The sequence below is a fragment of the Salmo trutta genome, chromosome 23, assembly GCF_901001165.1.
Source record: "Salmo trutta chromosome 23, fSalTru1.1, whole genome shotgun sequence".
Taxonomy (NCBI): Eukaryota; Metazoa; Chordata; class Actinopteri; order Salmoniformes; family Salmonidae; genus Salmo; species Salmo trutta.
The window spans coordinates 26910004-26930660 of record NC_042979.1 but is presented as its reverse complement, the minus strand read 5'-3'; the positions used below and the strand labels follow the sequence as shown (position 1 = coordinate 26930660).

The 20657-nt window shown below is 41.6% G+C and overlaps 1 protein-coding gene across 2 annotated transcripts; it reads right to left on the bottom strand.

Moving 5' to 3' along the window:
- Nucleotides 1-186: 186 nt before the first annotated feature.
- LOC115159682 (uncharacterized) lies at nucleotides 187-17654 on the bottom strand. Of its 2 annotated transcripts, none has more exons than XM_029709639.1 (8): nucleotides 17491-17654; nucleotides 16364-16562; nucleotides 15964-16154; nucleotides 15503-15702; nucleotides 14031-14184; nucleotides 13687-13824; nucleotides 12543-12635; nucleotides 187-1477 (listed from the first exon to the last, which is right to left on the bottom strand). In XM_029709639.1, the coding sequence occupies exons 1-8, from the start codon at nucleotides 17503-17505 to the stop codon at nucleotides 1004-1006; spliced, it is 1464 nt and encodes a 487-aa protein (XP_029565499.1). In that variant the 5' UTR covers nucleotides 17506-17654; the 3' UTR covers nucleotides 187-1003. The 2 variants fall into 2 exon arrangements, with proteins under 2 accessions (XP_029565499.1, XP_029565500.1); XM_029709640.1 differs by having other exon boundaries at nucleotides 14031-14181.
- Nucleotides 17655-20657: the final 3003 nt, after the last annotated feature.

Below are 20657 nucleotides of genomic sequence, written 5' to 3'. Positions count from 1 at the left end.
AATTTTGGGAGATCCCTCGTGGTAACATTGTAGTACACAGGTGTCACGTCAAATTGTATTTCCACCTCTTCCCCATTAAATGTATAAATACATAGACATCCTATAAAACAAATACAGCCAATTAAATCTATGTTCAAGTGGTGTATAGGTTTGAATGCATTCAGATTCATGACAGAATGACAAAGATTTCTTCACATTGGTGTTTTCTTTATTCAGCAACTACAAATTCATGTCAAGGGATTGCTTTTCATTTGTCTACAACTTTGGAATGAAAAACAATGCCTGAATACCGGTAAGCAATAAACTACACAGTAGCTTTGTTTAGTCATTTTCTCAAATAAAGCAAATTCATAGGCTTGAGATGTACTGTTGTATCCGATATGATTTGTAGGCTATGTACTGTATACATCTTATGCAAGTTAATGAGCAACACATTGTATAACAAACTACAATTGCATAGTGTGACAAGTGGCTGTCTCATCAAGACAGATGGTTAGTTACCTCCAGTCTGTAAAAAATAATGTTTAGTAGAATAATGGAACCAACTGTTGAACAAACAAGCTTTATGAAAACATTGGAACACATTGCAAAAACTTCAGTCAGAACAAAATAACATGTATTGGTTATTTGCTTTGAATAGATCTAATTCACTGCAGACCGTCATCCTTCATGAAGCTTCTAAAACAGAGCTAATGTACAGAGCAGACTGGTAAACAGTAAGTCAGTAGGTTTAGTGGAGTAGCATTATGTACAGCTTACACACTGCAGGGAGTGGAGGATGCATTGACTTTCACAGCCATATTAGGGACTGGTTTCTCAGTTGAGGTTTTCCCACACTGCTGTACTGTGCCTGGCTCAGTCTGCAGCAGCCTATTAGAACACCTTGTGGGAAAGGTACCCTCCCTTAAAGAAACTCACAAGTACTGCCAGGAAAAGACTGGAGAGAGACAAAGGGAAAAACAGATGAGAGTAATAAAGACCACTGTCTCAATTATCTATTATCTCAACAGATGCGTTGCAGTTTGGCTTCACTCTCCCCCCCGGGTTCCTCTTTGGGGCTGCGCTTCCTTGACCATTTCTCCTCCCCCTCTTTGTCTTCGAGGGATTCTGTAGCATTCTTGAAGGGCTCTGCCCCAGAGTCAACACTGTCCAGTTCAGGGACCGATGATTCCTCATTCTTCCCAGCCACCAAACACGCATCACCCGATATCGGTACCGAGTCCCCTGGGTCCGGGCCCATCTGAACCACCACCATGGTCAATGCTTCTTCCTCCCTCTCTACCCTTGTTTCAGTCTGTTCCTCCTCAAAGAGGGTCATCTCCCCAGGGTGAGTGGCTATCTCACCAACCAGGCTGACTGTGAGCTCTGTGTGGCCGTTGACAGGCGTTGTTCTCTCAGCCTGCCGTAGAAGCTCTGTCCTCAGGGAGGCTAGCTGGGTGTGGATGAGAGTGCGGTGTTGCATCTCCAGACTCTTCACCTGCCAAACAGAAAGACAGGCATCATCAGTGGTGAAAGAGTCTCATAAACCCTATTTGCACAGAACTAGTATTACTAGAGTACGTTGATTATGTAATTATTAGCCCAGAATGTCTGTTATTCAAGAGGACGATTCAGACGGAATTCATTTTCCAAACTGCCCCCTGTAATTATTATTTCCACTAAATTGACAGTTATGACAGAAGCCTGGAGTTTTTTTTTCTAGGAGTGAAGATATTGCAACAAGTCCACACGATAACATGGCTACACTGATAACTCAAGTTTTTAAACCATGCCAACCATTTTTGGTATAGTGTCACCATAATATTTGAATTGAGGAAGTGTGATCATATTCATTAGGATATTTTAGCAATCCGCAGTAGAAGGCATCCTAAATGCCCCCCAGCCTTCAGATGTGAGCCGAACAGCACACTTGCACTTGATATGTTAGGCTATGAATAGAAAGTGAACTTGTCATTTCCAAACATTTAGCTCAGTTTTATGCTGCTTTGCGATCTGTTAACAGCAATGTTGCTTTTAATGTTTTTTTATGATGCACTTGGCGATGTTCAATTCCTTCGCATAAAACAAACAAAAGCATTCACTGTGCAAGTTGATACATGTAGGTCCTTCATATAAAGGCTATGCGCAGGACTTCGTTCAATTTATCGAATCAGTTATGGTTTGCTTGCTCAAACCGCGAGCAACACCTGTCAAACTGACATTTTTCTCAAAACACAGGGATGTCAATTCACACGGGGGGACTAATATTGCCAGAGGACTTGAGTTCACCAAAAAACAAGTTATTCTGTCTGGAATTGTTACTCTTCTGCCATGTAAAATCACTGACATAGATTCGGAAGGGACTAAAATGACAGATGTGGTGTATTGTGCTCGTGCACTTAATTATATTACCCGACCTCCCCCAGTAAAACTAATCCCGGCTTTATACCATGTAACAACTGAATGGCCTGTCAGTGATGTTTAGTAGATTTATAAAAGGATGGCTCCAGGGAAGCTACATGTATATTGGTATACAAGCATTTTAAACAAGAAACCACTGCTTCAGTGGGCAATTAGGCCCTTTGACATTCCAGCTCGTGAATACTATTGAAGCTCAGTAATTTTTACTAACCATACAGAATATGCATAGCTCTGTAGATTTTCAAAAGGCTCTAAGAGGCTTTACGCGTTGTTTTTTATCTGGAATGTGATCTTGAGAATATTCAAGAACAGGGGTTGGAACCGGTCCAGGAAACTAGGGCTGTCCCAGACATTTTTTTTTTTTTTATATAAATAAAAAAGTGGTCGACCAAGTGTCTGTTCTTTCGACCAATTGATTGGTCTACATTTTTAACATGTCTTTTTTCATATGACACATCCTATGTATTTTAATCAAATCAACTAAATTCACTGAGCTTGTCTGATGCTTTAAGCACATGGTTTGATTAAATAACCAAAACACAAATGACTAGAGGGAGTCCGACCAGCAATTTATTTGATTGTTCAGTCTTGCTGTGCTGTGTAAGAAAAAAATAAACGGAGTGACAGTGACTAGCACCGTTGTTTCGCTCTCCTCCCTGCTGCAGCCACAGAACATCAAGTGTTTATCGTGCTGTCCGTGTTTCTGAAGCTGCAACATAATTACAGCCATCTCTGAAAAGTTGTTTCCGAAATCCCTCCCCATTTCCTCAAACCTTGCTCTTTTTACGTGACACATGTATGCATCGTGACCAAAGACCTATTCACACGGAACTAGTAGGCCTATCAAACAATCAAAATAATGAATTGAGATGAATTGCATTAAATTTTGGAATTAAATCACAAATATTTTATTCGCTCAAATTTGGTGCTAAATAAAGATTTTTCTATTTAAAAAAAAAGCAGTGTATTGAGTTATAGGCATGTAGGGAGGGACTGAAACCAAAAATATTTCAGTATCAGAATGTTTTTAATGGCATATTCACCATAAACAAGTTAAATACAATAGACCTGGAACTTACTAATAGGTAGGTAGGTACAGACACACAAAATGATAGTTCTCCCAGTTACTGATTGGAGGGTTGACTAAAAGAAAAAAAAAAGAAAAGAAAAAAAAAAAGAAAAAAAAATGGGGAAAAAAATGGATACAAAGAACCTATACAACAATGTCAGGAATCCCTCAGAACATTAACCTGTGACCATACACTTCAGTCATCCTCCCATTTCTTTTCACTGAGCCAATTGCAAAGACAAGCAAGCCCGCTGACATTTTCAGACGATAAAGCTGCTCTCTTCTTGTGTACAATATGCCCAGTGTGAGAAAACAGCCTCTCACATGGTACTGATGCAACAGGCGTTGCCAGGTAACTTCATGCAATGCAGGCCAGCCTGGTGTGGCCCTGCATGCTGTGACCGCCACTGTAGTGGACAGTCCTCCATGTTGAGGCTGGGCTCTGCTTTGTAACACTCCACACATTTAATGGATTCCTCCTCTTCATCAGACTCAGAAGAACTCAACTAAAGGGCAGCTTTCGTCTTTGGTGGCTATGACTCTGTTGCTTTATCCAGTTGCTGTGCAGGCCTCTCTTCTTTCAGCACTCGACCCAAGGTTTAAGGACCTGAAGTGCCTTCCCAGACCTGCACTTCAGGTCCTTAAACCTTGGGTCGAGTGCTGTGGCGAGCTTCAGCCATGTTAGGTTGGCGTTTTCCTTGCATTTCTCCAGGTCTGTTGTGAATGTCAGCATGAATCTTATCATTTAGGCAGGGTCATCATTGGAGCTCTCAATCACCCGAAGGAGATGACAAAGCAGGCAACCCCACTGAGCAGGAAATGTACATCTCTCCTCCCAGAAGTTCAGTCAAGTATCTGCAGTGAAAGATCAATCAAAATCACTTGTCAATTGTGAGAGACTTGTTATGCCCAGACTCTCTCATACTTTACACCCACCTTATTATAACACTAATAGTGATAAAGAATATTACCTGCAGGGCTCCAGTAGTGCCTCCAGCTTCTGCAGTTTCTCCAGTTCAGCTGTGGTTGGCATGGTTTTCTGTTGGTTGTTGGTGATCTCTCAGTGGTTGTTGGTTTCTGTGGACATGCATTACCAATTCCAGAGTGGAATTCCATCTTGTTGTGTGCCAGTGACTCTTTCAGTCCATTTGCTGATGTCCTAGCTCTGCAGCATTTAGTGGGCTGTGTTTGAAATGGCTAACAATTTTTCGCCATTTAGCTATGGCACTGTCAAACCCTCTGTTCTGTAGGGACACTGATGGACCTTTGGAGACTGTGCGCGATGCAGAGCAGGTGTTCAAGAAGGCATATGTCTGGCAGCTGCAATCATGTTCCATGCACAGTCTATGCAAACTGTGGTAACTTTGTTTTCAATGCTCCACTGCTTTGCTAGAGCCATGAAATGCCCGGCGCACGTCTGAGCATAGTACCTCCGTCTTCATTACGGCCAGAGTGTGTGAATGCAGATTCCATTGATGTGGTGCGCAGTAACCCAGGTAGTTGTGGTTACTGACCGAGTTCCAGTGGTCTCCCGTGAGAGCAACAGCCGTTGCATGTTTCAACTCCACTTTCATAGCCCTCTCCCTTTCATACAGCTTGTTTATTCTTGTAACGACGGTGGCTTTCGAGGGTAACTCATACGTTGTCGTTCAATGCTATCCCTCAAGCCTTCGTCCTCCACAATGTGGACTTGCCTGCAAGCTGTAGCTATCCACTTGGCTATTTCTTGTGTTAGCCTGCTGCTTGTCGACAGGCCTCCGGCGCGCACACCCTTCTAGCTTAGCCTGCCGAAGATGTCCTCCATTGCTACTAGTAACTACTTGTATTGCCGGCGTCAACAGTATGTTTCGCTTGTAAATGAAAACGATGACTCGTACTTTGGTGATAAACAAATTCAGCCTTGCAGTAGATGCAAATTACTTTGGTTTCATCCAAAGAGCCATCTGGGAGTGATTTGAAATTGGCCATTTAAAAGCCCCTTACTAGCATTCTCCATTATTCAGTCATACAAGTAGCTAGCTAGTAAAGTGTTTGTCAAACTAGCACATCAGCTGCCAGGGCTTGAATTTGAACTATGGATGGTTCAGGGAGTCAAACTAAGAAAATGCGTTAATGGCATCAATTTATGGCATTAAAAATGTAAGCATGAACCTTTCTAGGGTCGGTGCAGTATCCTGAATTTCCACCTGTCTGACATGCCCAAAGTAAACTGCCTGTTACTCGGGCCCAGAAGCTAGGATATGCATATAATTGGTAGAATTGGATAGAACACTCTGAAATTTCAAAAACTGTTAAAATAATGTCTGTGCGTATAACAGAACTGATATAGCAGGCGAAACCCCGAGGAAAAATCAATCCGGAAATCTTTTTTTTGGAGCTTGGAATGACTTCCAATGCAATGCTATTGAAAGATCTAATTTCCACCTCCCAGATTGCAGTTCATATGGCTTCCACTATATGTCAACAGTCTTTATACAAGGTTTTAGGCTTTTTTTAAATTTATTTTTTTACATGAAGTAGTATTTGTAGTCATTCCAAGTTGAGCGCCAGGGCAAAAGTAGTCTTTATGCGCGCGTGAATGTGGGCGCCCTCTTTGTTCTTTTCCTTTGCTATTGAACATAGTAATCTCCGTCTGAAATATTATAGTTTATTTAGATATTAGACAACCTGAGGATTCAGAAAAAACATCGTTTGACACGATTGGACGAACTTTGCTGGTAACTTTTTGGATCCTTTGTATGCATGTTGAAGGACTGGATTATTGAATTCAATGGCGCCAACTAAACAGCGTTTTTGGGATATAAAGAAGGACTTATCGAACAAAACGGCCATTCATTGTGTAGCTGGGACCCTTGGGATTGCAAACAGAGGAAGAGCTTCAAAAGTAAGTGATTTATTTTAGCACTATTTTAGATTTTTTGTCGCCAGTGCTGGTTTGAAAGATATGTTGACATGGGGCGCTGTCCTCAGACAATCGAATGCCATGTTTTCGACCGTAAAGCCTTTTTGAAATCTGACAACGCAGTTAGATTACCAAGATTCTAAGCTAACGAATCATGTATGACACTTGTATGTTCATGAATGTTAAATATTAAGATTTTGGCGCACTCCGATTTCACCGGATGTCAAATTTGATCACTAATTACTAGAGAACGTTGGTTATGTAATTATTACACCAGAATGTCCATTATTCCACGGGATTCATTTTTCCCCAAACTGCACCCTGTAATTCTTTTTTTTCTTTCTCTCAAATAAATTTACAGTTATGACAGAAGCCTGGAGGTTTTTATTCTAGGTGTGAAGATTAAGCATTTCAACACGTCCAGGTGATAGGGCCACACTGATAACTCAAGCTTGGTTCCCAAGTTTCTAAACCATCTTTCCTATAGTGTTGCCATAATATTTAAATTAAGGAAGTGTGATTATAATCATTAGGATATTTTAGGGATCCGTAGTACATCCTAAATGCCCTCCAGCCTTCAGATGTGAGCTAAACCGTGCAATTGCACTCGAGATGCATTTTAAGGATATGGATGAAAAAGTTTACTTATCATTTCCAAATGTTTAGGTCAGTTCTATGCTGCTGCTTTGCGATCTATTAACAGCAAGGGTTGCATTAAATAGGCACAATATTTTTTTTTATGATGCATTTGGCAATATTCAAATCATACACACAAAACATAAACAAAAGCATTCACTGTGCAAGTTGATACATGTAGGCCCTTTATATAAAGGCTATGTGCAGCACTTAAAGCAATAACTGATCTGATAAATTGAACTATTGCAATAACCGCGAGCAACACCTGTCAAACGCAGAGATTTCTCTCAACAAAGGGATGTCAATTTGGACGGGACTAAAATGACAGATGTGGTGTTTTGTGCTCGTGCACATAATTACATAACCCCACCTCCCCCAGTAAAACTAATCCTGTCCAAATACGGCACAATAGGGCCTGACCTATAATATTACATAATCACGTCAATAAATTGGTTAAAACAAACTCTGAAAACCGTAGATAGCACTACTGGATGATCTGAAAAGTAATAGTCGATCGATCAATAATAAAATAATTAGGGATTGCAAAGGGTCGGAAACTTGACGGTAAATTTCCGGAATTTTTCATGGGAAGTTAAGCCCTGGAATTTTGCTTAAATGTATTTTAAAAAGTTAACAGTGCACCTTTTTTTGTGGGATACACATGAGGCAATTCTAGGTCTTGTGGCATATTTTGGTTAAACTATCCCCAATTCAATGGAATTGCAACCCTCTGCATGCACAGTGCACTCTTCCATCACATGTACAGCTGATTCTCAAGATCTTGCACGCTAATGAGATGCTATTGAGCACACACACTACTACACTGTCTGAGCCATGGACTACATGCTTTCTGGTAAGTTTTGATTACAATATTGGGTGGTGTGAATATATTTTATATGACATACAATATTTTTGTTAGCTAGTAAATAGTAGCCTACAGCAAAGTGTGTTTAAATCATTTCTAACTTGGTAGCAAAAACAAACTAGCAGAAATTGTTAACATGTGGGTTTGAGCTTGCTTGAGCCTGTTAACTGAGGAGTGTTAATTCACCTGTTTCCATACATATTTCATTTTAAAACATGTATCTTACAAAGGAATTGTTTAATCTAACTGCTTAACTATTTATCTGTACATGGAATTGTATTTGGGGTTAACTCATTTCTTCTAATCTCCACAGGAAAATGCCACGGGCACTATCTGATGTGCGGAGACATTTCATTGCAGCTAATGTAGAAGGAAAAGCTGTGTACATTTGCAAATACTGTGCCAAATCATGTGAAGAGTGCAACAAAGATGAAGATATCCCTGTTGGCTGTGCTTTGGCAAAGTGGGTGGGGTTATATCCTGCCTGTTTGGCCCTGTCCGGGGGTATCGTCGGATGGGGCCACAGTGTCTCCTGACCCCTCCTGTCTCAGCCTCCAGTATTTATGCTGCAGTAGTTAATGTGTCGGGGGGCTAGGGTCAGTCTGTTATATCTGGAGTATTTCTCCTGTCTTATGCGGTGTCCTGTGTGAATTTAAGTATGCTCTCTCTATTTCGCTCTTTCTTTCAGAGGACCTGAGCAATAGGACCATGCATCAGGACTACCTGGCCTGATGACTCCTTGCTGTCCCCAGTCCACCTGGCCGTGCTGCTGCTCCAGTTTCAACTGTTCTGCCTGCAGCTATGGAACCCTGACCTGTTCACTGGACGTGCTACCTGTCCCAGACCTGCTGTTTTCAACTCTTGAGACAGCAGGAGCGGTAGAGATACTCTGAATGATCGGCTATGAAAAGCCAACTGACATTTACTCCTGAGGTGCTGACCTGTTGCACCCTCGACAACCACTGTGATTATTATTATTTGACCCTGCTGGTCATCTAAGAACACTTGGCCATGTTCTGTTATAATCTCCACCCGGCACAGCCAGAAGAGGACTGGCCACCCCTCATAGCCTGGTTACTATCTAGGTTTCTTCCTAGGTTCTGGCCTTTCTAGGGAGTTTCCTAGCCACCGTGCTTCTACACCTGCATTGCTTGCTGTTTGGGGTTTTAGGCTGGGTTTCTGTACAGCACTTTGATATATCAGCTGATGTAAGAAGGGCTTTATAAATACATTTGACTTGATCTGGCCAAGTGTATAAAGTTCCCTCAATGCTCACAACAAGCAAACTGACAAAAGTCCCTTTACTTCTAGTTTTGGTGAAAATAACAAATCAGACACCTTAACGATAGCAACAGCTCATGGTCGTCCTTGAATAAGAAGTAGTAAGAGGAATGTAGTCAGGGAAATACTAATGAATGTCTTGCTCGAGCTGTGTATGCAACTGCTTCACCTCTGATGCTCACAGGCAATGATTTCTGAATGTTCTTCGCCCAGCATACACCCCTCCAACCAGACATGCTTTATCTACTAATTTGCTGGATGCAGAGAGTGAATCATAAAGAAAGCAGACTGTATTGCAATCATCTCTGATGGGTGGTAAAATGTTTGTGGGCAAGGAATAATTAACTACATCATCTCCACCCCTCAACCAGTATTCTACAAGAGCACAGACAAGGGACAGACACACCGGTCTCTACATTGCAGATGAGCTGAAGGCAGTCAATGGCCTTGGACCACAGAAGGTATTTGCACTGGTGACATACAATGCTGCGAACATGAAGGCTGCTTGGTCTAAAGTGGAGTAAAAACAAAGGAAATAGATCTACCGTCTAAGCATTGTTGATCACTAGTTCACTCCAATTAGGGGAGGTAGGGTTAGAAAGTTAAAGGAATATATACACATACAGTCAAAAGTTGACACCTATTAATTCCAGGGTTTTTCCTTTATTTTTTACTATTTTAGAGTTACCAGCCTCAGAAATAAATCACTGACAGTCCCCCCAGCAAAGCCCCCCCCCCCCACACACACACCTCCTCCATGCTTCACGGTGGGAACCACACATGCGGAGGTCATCCGTTCACCTACTCTGCGTCTCACAAAGACACGGCAGTTGGACTCATCATACCAAAGGACAGGCCCTAGTTGGTTGAGAGAATGCCAATAGTGTGCAAAGCTGTCATCAAGGCAAAGGGTGGCTACTTTGAAGAATCTAAAATATATTTTGATTTGTTTAACACTTTTTTGGTTACTACATGATCCCATGTGTTATTTCATAGTTTCGACGTCTTCACTATTATTCTACAAGGTAGAAAATAGTAAATAAAAAAAAAATAGAATGAGTAGGTGTCCAAACTTTTGACTGGTACTGTATGTATATTTGCAAAAAAATATATGGGGGATTTGAAGTGATGCAGACAATTACATTGATGGAAGCTACAATATTATAGCTGATCTACCCCCCCCCCCCCCCAAATAAAAACACATGTGACAGCAAAATGGATACAGAGGATGTGACAAATAAACCTCAAAAATGGGGGAATATTTACAGATTGCTCTGGAGTTAAAGGGAAAGTCAGATGTGTGGAATAAATGTGACTAGTTGTGGAAAATACTAGAGATCAAGAAAAAAATCTAAGGAGCAAGTGCTGAATGCATATTATGTGTGCCAAACAGGTGCTGTATAGATTGCAATATAATTTTTCTGACCGTTTGGAACAATGTTAACACTAAATAAAGTATAAGAGCACCAGAGTCTGTTGTAACGTTTTTTTTGTTAAGTCTTTAATACAGCAAAGACTAAAAACGTTCGCACTAATTTGTGAATGCAATTTCCGAAATGGAACGGTTTATTGCTTAAGCTAATTATTCTGGGCTCACTTCATTTTAAAACTAAAATGCTTGAATGCATTTCAAATCATGAATTACTCATATGCTGTGTGATGACATGAACTAATGGTTGATTGATACAGTAGCCTATATATTGACATACAGGCCTAAGTTACAGTATTAAGAATAAACAGGATGTGCTCTTAGGCCTACAGCTCAATGGTGGTTATACAAGTCTGCTATACTAAGCCTACTAATGACATTTCTTATTCTAATAATAAGAAGATGATCAAGAAAAAGGAGCATTATTATAAATATTATTTCAGGCAATTTGGAACAGTGTAAACATTAATTAGAAATAATACCAGAGAGGCTGTTCTAACGACAAAAAGTGTAAAGCCTTTATTACAGTAAAGCAAAGATTAAAAACAGCCCAATTTGTGAAATTGCTTACTTGAAATGTCATTGCTTGAGGCGAAATCAGTAGGCTATTAAATAAAAACTCTTATTTCTGTAGATATATTGCTGTCTTATAAAGCCAGGCACATTTAACAGTTAGGCTATTGATTACATAGCTAATTAAGTTTAGGTTTCCCATCTCCAAACTTTTCTTAGATAATAAGGCAAGGGCTGTTTTCTCATCTCCTCATTCTGCTGATGCCTCCACGGCATTGTTCTCAACACCAATACGCTGGTTAACGTTGCTATTATCCACATAGCAACATGGTCTAGGAAAAGGCGCCAATTCAACAGCGCACTAATGTGTTTCAGAAGCAGAGACAGCAACCGCTATCCAACGAGATAGAAAGCGCATTTGTTTTTAAATAATATTATTTTTATTAGTTTTGCACCATTGTTCTTATGTAATATAACCATATACAATTTCAGTAGCACATGTCTTAGACTGATGGACTGTGCATCCCCACAATGGATCAGTCCACTCAGCACAAATTAGACCGGTGTCTTGTACACCATGATAGATCTATAATTTTTTTTTTGCTACTGCTCGACTAAAGAAATCACGTCCGACCAACAGCCTATCGACCAAACAATCAACCAACCAGTTGACTAAATGGGGTCAGCCCTACTAGAAACAGAACCAAAAACACTGAACATTTTCAAGGAACAGAAACGAAAGTGATCCATATTGTTCAGGAACAGAACTGTTATTTTAAAAGCATGGGAACTGGTTAATAATTTTACGTTCCAGTCATTTTTTTCTAGTCCCACAAAAAAAACACAACAAAGGTCCTATGCAAACCCTCACTGTCACTCAGAAACTTATTCCAGTGTATGCCTGCAAACTGAAAATCTTTGCCAGTGTGTATGTGTTTAGGCTACCTGGCCCTCCCCCTACGGAGCATAGGCTACTGTACTGACGTTACAATCGTGATTCAGAAGATAGGCAGAACGATTTTTGTATTAGCTAAAGAATGGATTAACTTTTCCAATGCTAGATAAGGATACCATAGGCCTATCACGTTGTATTTAACCCACTCTCGATCTCTCCCCACCCGCAAAATTTCAGTTGCATCGTGTGCCATAGGCTACACTAGTCTGTCCATCATGCATGTAAACAACTAGCTTGCCTGCTCTATCCACACTGATCAGTGAAGTAATTTAATGAGCTAAATGTAAAAAACTTGATTTCATAGGTTGAAAAGGGAACGATATAAAACTGTACTTTTTTGGTTTATTTTGCTGGTCGGAAACAGTGGAACGGAATGAAAAAAATTGTGGTTCAGTTCAGAACGAAACAATTGGAAAATAATTTCAGATCTTACCCCTATTTAACAATAACTTAGGATCATCACTACAGTAGCAGTTACAAGCGTCCACTCACCAGCTGATCGATTCTCTGCTGGCTGTTCTCTGCAGAGCGGTACAGCTTTAGCTCCTCAAACATCTTGATGTTGGCCTGCACCACACTGGCCACCTGGGGGCACCTCAGCACAGGGGAGACAACATGGCCACGTCAGAATGGTCTGTTTTCCATTCCACCAAGAATGTCAAATACAGAAAGGGTGGAGGACTTATTAGAAGAGACATAAGGTAAGCGCTTTAACTCCCATCTATCCTTCACACAAATACACATTTTGAGAAGATCCCCATACAAATCAGTTTCCTCCACCAATTTTTTTTTAATAAATAAAATAGTTATCCTGATAAGTTAACCATGTCTTTGCTGCTCCATACCATGGTCAGTGTACCTGCTGATCGAGATTGCGTATCGTTTCCCCGGTCAATTGCTGAATGATTCTGGCCTATACGTTTTTGAAGTCCATCTTTCACGTAAGTGTTTTGCTGCATTTATTGAGTGACTCCCACAACTCTTAATTTCCACACTTTTTGCCCCAGTTAAAACACTCGTAGACATCAGTGCAAAGCCAGGAAAGGGGGAGTGTTGAAAACCATGGGTGTTTTGCCATTTACTAACATTGTGTGCCTGGAGTCTATAAATGTAAATATCTCTGCCTTCAGCCTTCTGTCAGTGTGTCTGCCCTCAAGTCTCTGGCCAGCCAGTGCACACGCAAGGTTTGCTTCTGGGTGCCAAAAATACCTGTTCCTGAATGAGGTCAAAGAAACTCGGCATCTCTGCCTCCATCCACCTCTCCAATCGGCCTCTCCTGCCGCTAAACATGTTAAAAATGAACACATCTATTCTTCACACAGACACAAATTATGACAAGTTCATCATACAAATAAGTTTATCTTTCACAAAAAGATATCACGTTAAGTTACCCATCTCTGTACCTGGTGGTCTTTGAGATGCTGTATCTCTGCCCTCAGTCTCCTAGCCTTGCCTCCCCTGCTGCCACTAAACATTAAAAATGATCTAATATCTATCCTTCATACAAAGCATCTTAGCTTTTTTGTGTAGGCCATCTTGTTTTGATAACCTTTCTTTGAGGTTACATAATCTGTGCTGATCAGTGTACTTGGTCTTATAGTCTGTATCTCAGCTCACAAGTCTGCTGTTAGTGTACCTGTTCGTTAAGTCTGTGGATCTCTGCCCTTAGCCTCTTCTCCATGGCGTCCTTCTCCTGCCGCAGGGTCACGTTTTGCTGGTGGAGCTCCAGCAGATGCTTCTCTATATGCAGGGCCTGCTCCAGACTCTCCCCGCCCTGCAATAGACAACCACAAGTACACCAAGGTTAGTATCATGGCATGAAGGGGGTAGAGGGGTAACAGAGGTTAGCATTAGGGCATGCAGGCTGCTTGCATAAAACTATGTAGATTGATGAGGGTTGTAATTGATATTGGTAAGAAAAACATTGGATGTGAGAACTTACTAAAGCATAGTATTAGCAAGATAACTCAATGGAGACACCTGTTCAGAGATAATGCTGGCCGCCTCCTCGTAAATCAGGTTGCCTCCCTGTCCATCTGGGTCCACGAGAACCAGCGTCTGGGTCTGGTCCAGGGTATGCTGGGAAGGGCCCACCTCCTCTTCGGCCGCCACTAGGATCCCGTTGTTCACGCTGCTGTCCTTCAACCAGAGCAGGCACCAATCACCATACAATGCCAAGACACAAGTTACTTGACATATACACCTCCTGTGCTGGGTTTGAGATGAACCTTTTTAACACTGAAGACACTACCGCTATAGAAGATTCAGCGACACCAATATAAACTTTGATAGCACAAGCAACAGGACATGTTGTACAGATCACACAATACAACATGACATACACTTCACAATATCAACCCACCACAACCCTCTACTTAGGATGTGCATCTATCCCTTTCAAGACAATTTTATAGATAGATACATGGGCGCTGATACAGGAACGATATGTTTTAGTTTGAAACGATTCGGTTTGATGCGATAAGATTCGATTCACTGATATTTGTTACATAAACACATTGATTTTCATTTCTAAATTAAAATCTGCTGCTGATGGAGCTCATGAGCTGGATCTGTCCCCCCCCCACACACACACCTACCGGATCTGAAATCACCATCTCTCACTAATTAATTAATAACTTTTGCAGATTAAACCTGTTTGAGAGTTTCAATTTATCATCTACACAATTATGCTATGATATAGACAATGAATATATAGCACAACTTTGGATTTCACCCGTCTCATAATCGAATGGTTTAGACCATTTACAAGTTGACAGACTGAGTGAGCTTCTCTTGCGTCGCCCATGCAGTGCAGGTAGCAAAAGTGATTGGTGTCCTCGTATTGAAATGATCAACTTTACAGTGTATATCTAAACAAATACCATATACACTGATTGTTTCAAGTAAAATGTTTGCTGATGGTGAACCTGCAATCTAAATTAATCCAATGTAAGCCAAGTTCAGCATGTATAGCCAGATGAGAGCTGTGTCTCTGGCGGTAGCTTAGGCTACTTTTATTCCGCTAAAACAATTTAACAGCACATTTGACAATAGAAACATTTGAATGCTGAAGGTGATGCGCAAAATCAGCAATAGGTTTACCTCTTGTTTGTCAGTGCACAAAGCAGCACACAGTTTGACTAGGCTACTAATATTGCCTATGGTTGTTCGGCATGCAAAATTACTTGTAGATCAATGACATGCTTAGCTCGACACTGAAGGAGAGGACACTGTTGTCACAAAAGATTAGGTATTTTTGGAAGGTAGAAAGTAATTTGAGCCCCCAAATTTTTGTGAACCAGCGATTTGTAAAGTTTTAATAGATTTTCTGACCGATGCGTGCTACATTTGGAACGGTTTGGGGTCCTAGGACCTATGGACCTAGGACATTTGAACCTGGGACAGATGCGTATCAGTGAATTGTTACATCCCTACTATCCACATTTACCCACCACAAATCATGAGACATATATGAAACCTTGGGTTCCACAGTGAGCAGAGTCTCTGTGTTGGCTGTGTTGAGGATTGGCTGTGCCATGATAGTCCCCATGTCTCCCCCCTCCACCCCAGAGCCCGTACACACTTCCAGCCCTCCATAGGCTTTAGGGTGGGCCTCCGGACTCTGGTCATAATACTGTCGGCTGTTCACCTCCTGAATGCACAGGGAGGGGATTGTGAGAGATCTGTCTTGGTCCGTATTCACAAAGATTCTCAGAGTAGGCGAGCTAATCAAGTATTATAAAATCAGGACTCTTATTGACTATGATTTAAAAGGCCAAAATTCATCCTAGATCAGCACTCCTACTCAGACTATTTTTGTATATATGGAGAATAAGTGCCCTGTCTGTTTACTCTTCATACACAGTGTTCAATGGTGAATGTCTGTTCTATTACAGTAGTTTGGTGATAGTACCTGTGTGACCTGTATCTGGAAGGTGGTGTGGGGGTTCCGGAAGTGGGTCTTATAGTGTTTGATGGCCTCGTCTCGGCGGTTGAAGCCGTTTCGGCAGCGGTAGCAGTGCCAGTGTGCCCCCTTGAACCTTTTCTCCCCTTTGATGGTGCCCACGATCTCACAGTGGTTGCAGCATCGAAGCACTTTTAGGCCTGAAGGGAAGACAAAAAGCTTGCTGTAAAGTTGTAGGTCCCATGTATTTTCTAGCAATCAATAAAAGAGCCTGCCTGATTATTTCTTTAAACATTTTAACTGATTTGAGTGAAAGATCTCTCACTGAAACCTTTTGGCAAAGTCATACTACCACTGAATCTAGCATCTGATGTGTACTTTTATGTATACGTGTTGAAAAGCCTCTCACCAGCAAAGTCGATGCCCTTGTCAACGTGTTTAATGCGGTAATGAGCCCGTAGGATAAGAGGGTCGTGATAGGCCTCGACCACAGTGCAGAGAGGACAGTGCATATGAGTGCCCTTGTCTTTGCCTGAGCAGTTGTCGTCCTGACACAACACTGGGTTGTAGGTGTGCTCTGTGCCCCTGATCCGCACCGAAGGGTGGGCCTGAAACAGCACAGCAAGGAGATCAATTCAGGTAGACTGAGGATAACTGTTGCAAGTTAATCCTCATACAATTGTCATTTTAACAACATATTTACTGTAGTTTGAAGCTATATTACTTTAATCACTAGTTACATACTGAGCTGAATGACAACAATAATGTTCCATTAGGTACTCTAGTTGTCTATGATTTCTGCTAGAAGATGATTTGCTTTCAACTAGTGGTAAATAGGTGCCTTAGACTTAAGGTCAACCCATGCATGAAATAAACTACTGAGCATATCCCCTCAGGCCTCACCTCAAGTCTCCACACCATTTTATCGTAGCCATCTGCACATAACATAATTATCTATCTAGCTACAGTGCAGACTACTTAATGGCATTTCTTTGGACATTAAAAGGAGCAATCAGCAGTTGTTACATCCATCTTTCTACATAAATTAATGATATGTACCCATTGATTCTTGCAGACATAACTTAGAAATGCCTCATGAGCTTAGTTTAACTTTCGTTCCCCATCATAACTCAAAACAAGCTTTTTTTACTCCAATGTTTGTAAACAAAGTAACTGTAAACAATCACTATATAGCCTCAAAACATTGCCAACACGTTAATTTTGATATCATCATGGATGGTCAGTCCTTGCATCCATAGCTGTCTATGCATTTGAGTGGTTACATTTATCTAGACCCATCCCTCAGTTTTTGTTATCGAAACTGGGGCGGGGACCCGGCTTTGTTATTGTTTCTACTGCTTATTGGCACTTTAAATAGCTTGCTAATCAACAACTTTACAGGCGCTAGTTTGGATGCGTGTAGCAGCTCCAGCTAGCTAGCGTTTTAGCTAGATAAAGACTGTCCATCCATCATGTGGCCTTCAAGACTAGACTTGAGACGCTTTAGAAATGTGACTGATTAATCGACATACTTACAATAAAAGCCGACATTTTATCTCCTGAAGCTGGAACTTTTGTTGAAACACATTCAGGTAAAGTTATCGGTTAATTTTGGTTCAAACAAGCGAGCCAAATCGCATGTTGTGAAGTGTTGTGTGTTGTTCGTCATCTGTGCACTCGTTTTGCTTGCAATGGCGGCGAACGTGTAAGTGCTTACGTCGACAGAGCGTGGCGTAGTTTTTTTTTTCTATCGTTTTTTTATACAATAAACAAAGAGCGTGGAGAGTTTCTAAACCCAGAGGCGCAACATAGCGAGACTTGTTGACCAAGCAGGCCGGGTTAGGGGTTTAAGAAGACAATGAGAGTAGTCAAAAAGGATTCCTTAGTTGTACATTTTCTTGAAATCTAAAGGCACGACCTAGATTCGATCCAATGTAATAAGTAGCTGAACATGTCATTACTCCAACCTTGTGAAAATGACAAACTGACACGTTTTAATTTTCGTCAAAAACAACTGTATATCGAAGTAGTGCTTTGATTGTACGGGTTGCACATGCGCAGTTTGACGCGAGACGACCGTTAGACCCGATGACGTGTTTCTGCGCATGAGTTTACCTAGCCAAGGTCGCCTACAAGCGTGATCGGGGATTTCTATTGGAGAAGCAGTTTCTACACGTCTTCATACTAAACCATCTTTGTATTGAGCTTTGCAGTTTGTAGTCCTAAAACCCGGAAATTAGATACCTCTGGTTCGTTCAGCTATCCCTATGGAGAAAATTAGTGGGCAAATAATAGTGTTTTTGAATAAACGCCGAAAATAAGGTCTGAGGTTAACACAGGCTTAGGAGACCTTATACGTTTTGTTCTATAAGATAATTGTCTTGTTTTGTACGCTTTGTACAAATAATAAAACGCAGAACTACAGGATGTTTCTTAACATAACTCTTTATTAACTAGCTACAACTACATGTTCGCCTATCTCCAACCACGATCAACTGACTATGCCCTAACCGTCTGGGTGGTCTTAACCAATCACTGCACAGTAGGATACGGCGGTAAAATGCATCCAATTATAATTCAGTATGTATTCACATATGAATATTACATCCCCCTTCTTTTAAAACAAAATACAAATGTTTACATATTCTAAGCTTTTCTTTTGAATACATGCTCTGTAGTTTGAACTCAAGGTAAGTAACCATTTATATTGCATAACACACCAACTGAATCAACATAGACTCTGAAACAATGATCCAACATACTGTTACTTTTCGAACAAGGGATTCTCAGCAACTCAGCTTTCACTGTAGAAATGACATCTTAACATTTCAAACAAATACAATATCAAAGCATTTCAAGTGAACTTTCAATAACAAGTTTACAGTCTGGAACTCTTTTAGGGCAGCGATCCGCCTACACCCTTTGACATTTCAGAGGTCGAGGACAGCTCTGGGCTTGACCTCTCTTCCTGACCTTGTGCGATATGATGTTGAGCATGCTTCTGTGTCAGTCAACAGCTCTTGTGGTGTTGCAGGTAAGTATGGTGTATGTTGTGCTGTGTGTGTGTTTAGTCCATCACGTTCTCTTTCAGGGGAACAGTTCATCTCATCAGTGTGTTGTTCTTTTGTGTTCAGTAAGTGACGACGATTGCGGCGGTACACTGCTCCTTCTGCTGTGCGGACGTAATATGAACGTTCAGTGTCAGCTGGCTGGATGACGACTGCTGGTTTCCAGAGGCCATGCTCCTGGATTCTAACTGACTCTCCGTCGATCAGTGGTGGCATTGGTCTAGCTGACCTGTCGTAGTATCGCTTTTGTTGTTGTTGTCTCTGTGCACGTTTTCCATGCATTTCATTGTAGCTGACGACCTCAGGTTGCAGCTGCTGGTTGGTGCTGGGAAGGGTTGAGCGAAGTCTGCGGCTCATCAACAGCTGGGCTGGTGATTTGAAGTTGTCAACTGGAGTGTTGCGGCATTCAAGGAGACTGAGGTAGGGGTCTCTCTTGTCTGCTTTTGCTTTGTCCATGAGTGATTTAGCAATCTGCACAGATTTTTCAGCAAGGCCATTACTTTGAGGGTAATGTGGGCTTGTGGTGACATGTGTGAACTCCCATGCTTTTGTGAAGGATTCAAACTCATTTGATTTGTAATAGGGCCCATTGTCAGATATTAAAGTCTCTACAATGCCATGCCTGGCAAAGGCTGCTTTTAGCTTGTGTATCACAGCTGCAGATGTGGTGCTGTGAAGCTTGTCGAGTTCGAAGTATCTGCTGTAGTAGTCCACTGTTACGATGTAGTCCTCGTTGTTCCAGGTGAACAGATCGGTTGCCACCACCTGCCAGGGTCGGTCTGGGATACAGTGAGGTAACATTGGCTCTTTGGTGTTTGAGGGGCGTCTTTCAAGACAGATGGTGCATCTACCAACAATGTCCTCTATTTGTTTGCACATTCCAGGCCAAAACATAATGTCCCGTGCTCTCTGTTTGCACTTTTCCATGCCCATGTGTCCAGCATGGATCTTTGTCAAAATCTCTTCTCTGAGACTGGTAGGAATAATGATTTTCTCTCCTTTGAAAATGATTCCGTTGATCTGTGATAGTTCATCACGATGGTTCCAGAATTCTGAGACGCTCTGAGGGCATTTTCTCCTCTCCTCAGGCCATCCATCCTGTATGACTTCCCTCAGCTGTGTGAGTTGAGAGTCCTTTCCTGTTTCTGCTTGGATCTCCTTCAGTTTTGTGTCACTAACTGGTAAGTTGCTGTACACAGTGTGTACTTGCATGTCCATGCCTTCACTGAGGCTGCTGTCCTTGTAGGTAAGAAACTTCCTGGAGAGTGTGTCTGCGACAGGGATGTCTTTGCCTGGACGGTGAGTGATTGTGAAGTCGTATTTTTGTAGTTGAAGGATCATTCTCTGTAGCCTTGGCGGGGCTGCAGCTAGTGGTTTCCTCATGATTGACTCAAGGGGCTTGTGGTCGGATTCCACAATGACTTGTCGTCCATATACGTACTGATGGAAACGTTTACATCCGAATAGAATGGCATAGAGCTCTTTTTCAATTTGAGCGTAGTTGATTTCACAGTCTGTGAGAGATTTGGAAGCGTAGCCGATGGGCTTTCCTTCTTGCAGTAGCACTGCACCTAGTCCATACTTCGACGCGTCCACTTGGAGTCTGAGCTCTTTGTTGGGGTCGTAGTAGGCAAG

What these genes read in the sequence shown, in the direction of transcription:
- LOC115159682 (XM_029709639.1), bottom strand. An exon ending in CAAGGGCATCGACTTTGCTG is followed by an intron (nt 16,155 to 16,363) that starts GTGAGAGGCTTT and finishes TCTTCCCTTCAG; the next exon opens with GCCTAAAAGTGCTTCGATGC. An exon ending in TCCACAGACTTAACGAACAG is followed by an intron (nt 12,636 to 13,686) that starts GTACACTAACAG and finishes AGGTGCCCCCAG; the next exon opens with GTGGCCAGTGTGGTGCAGGC.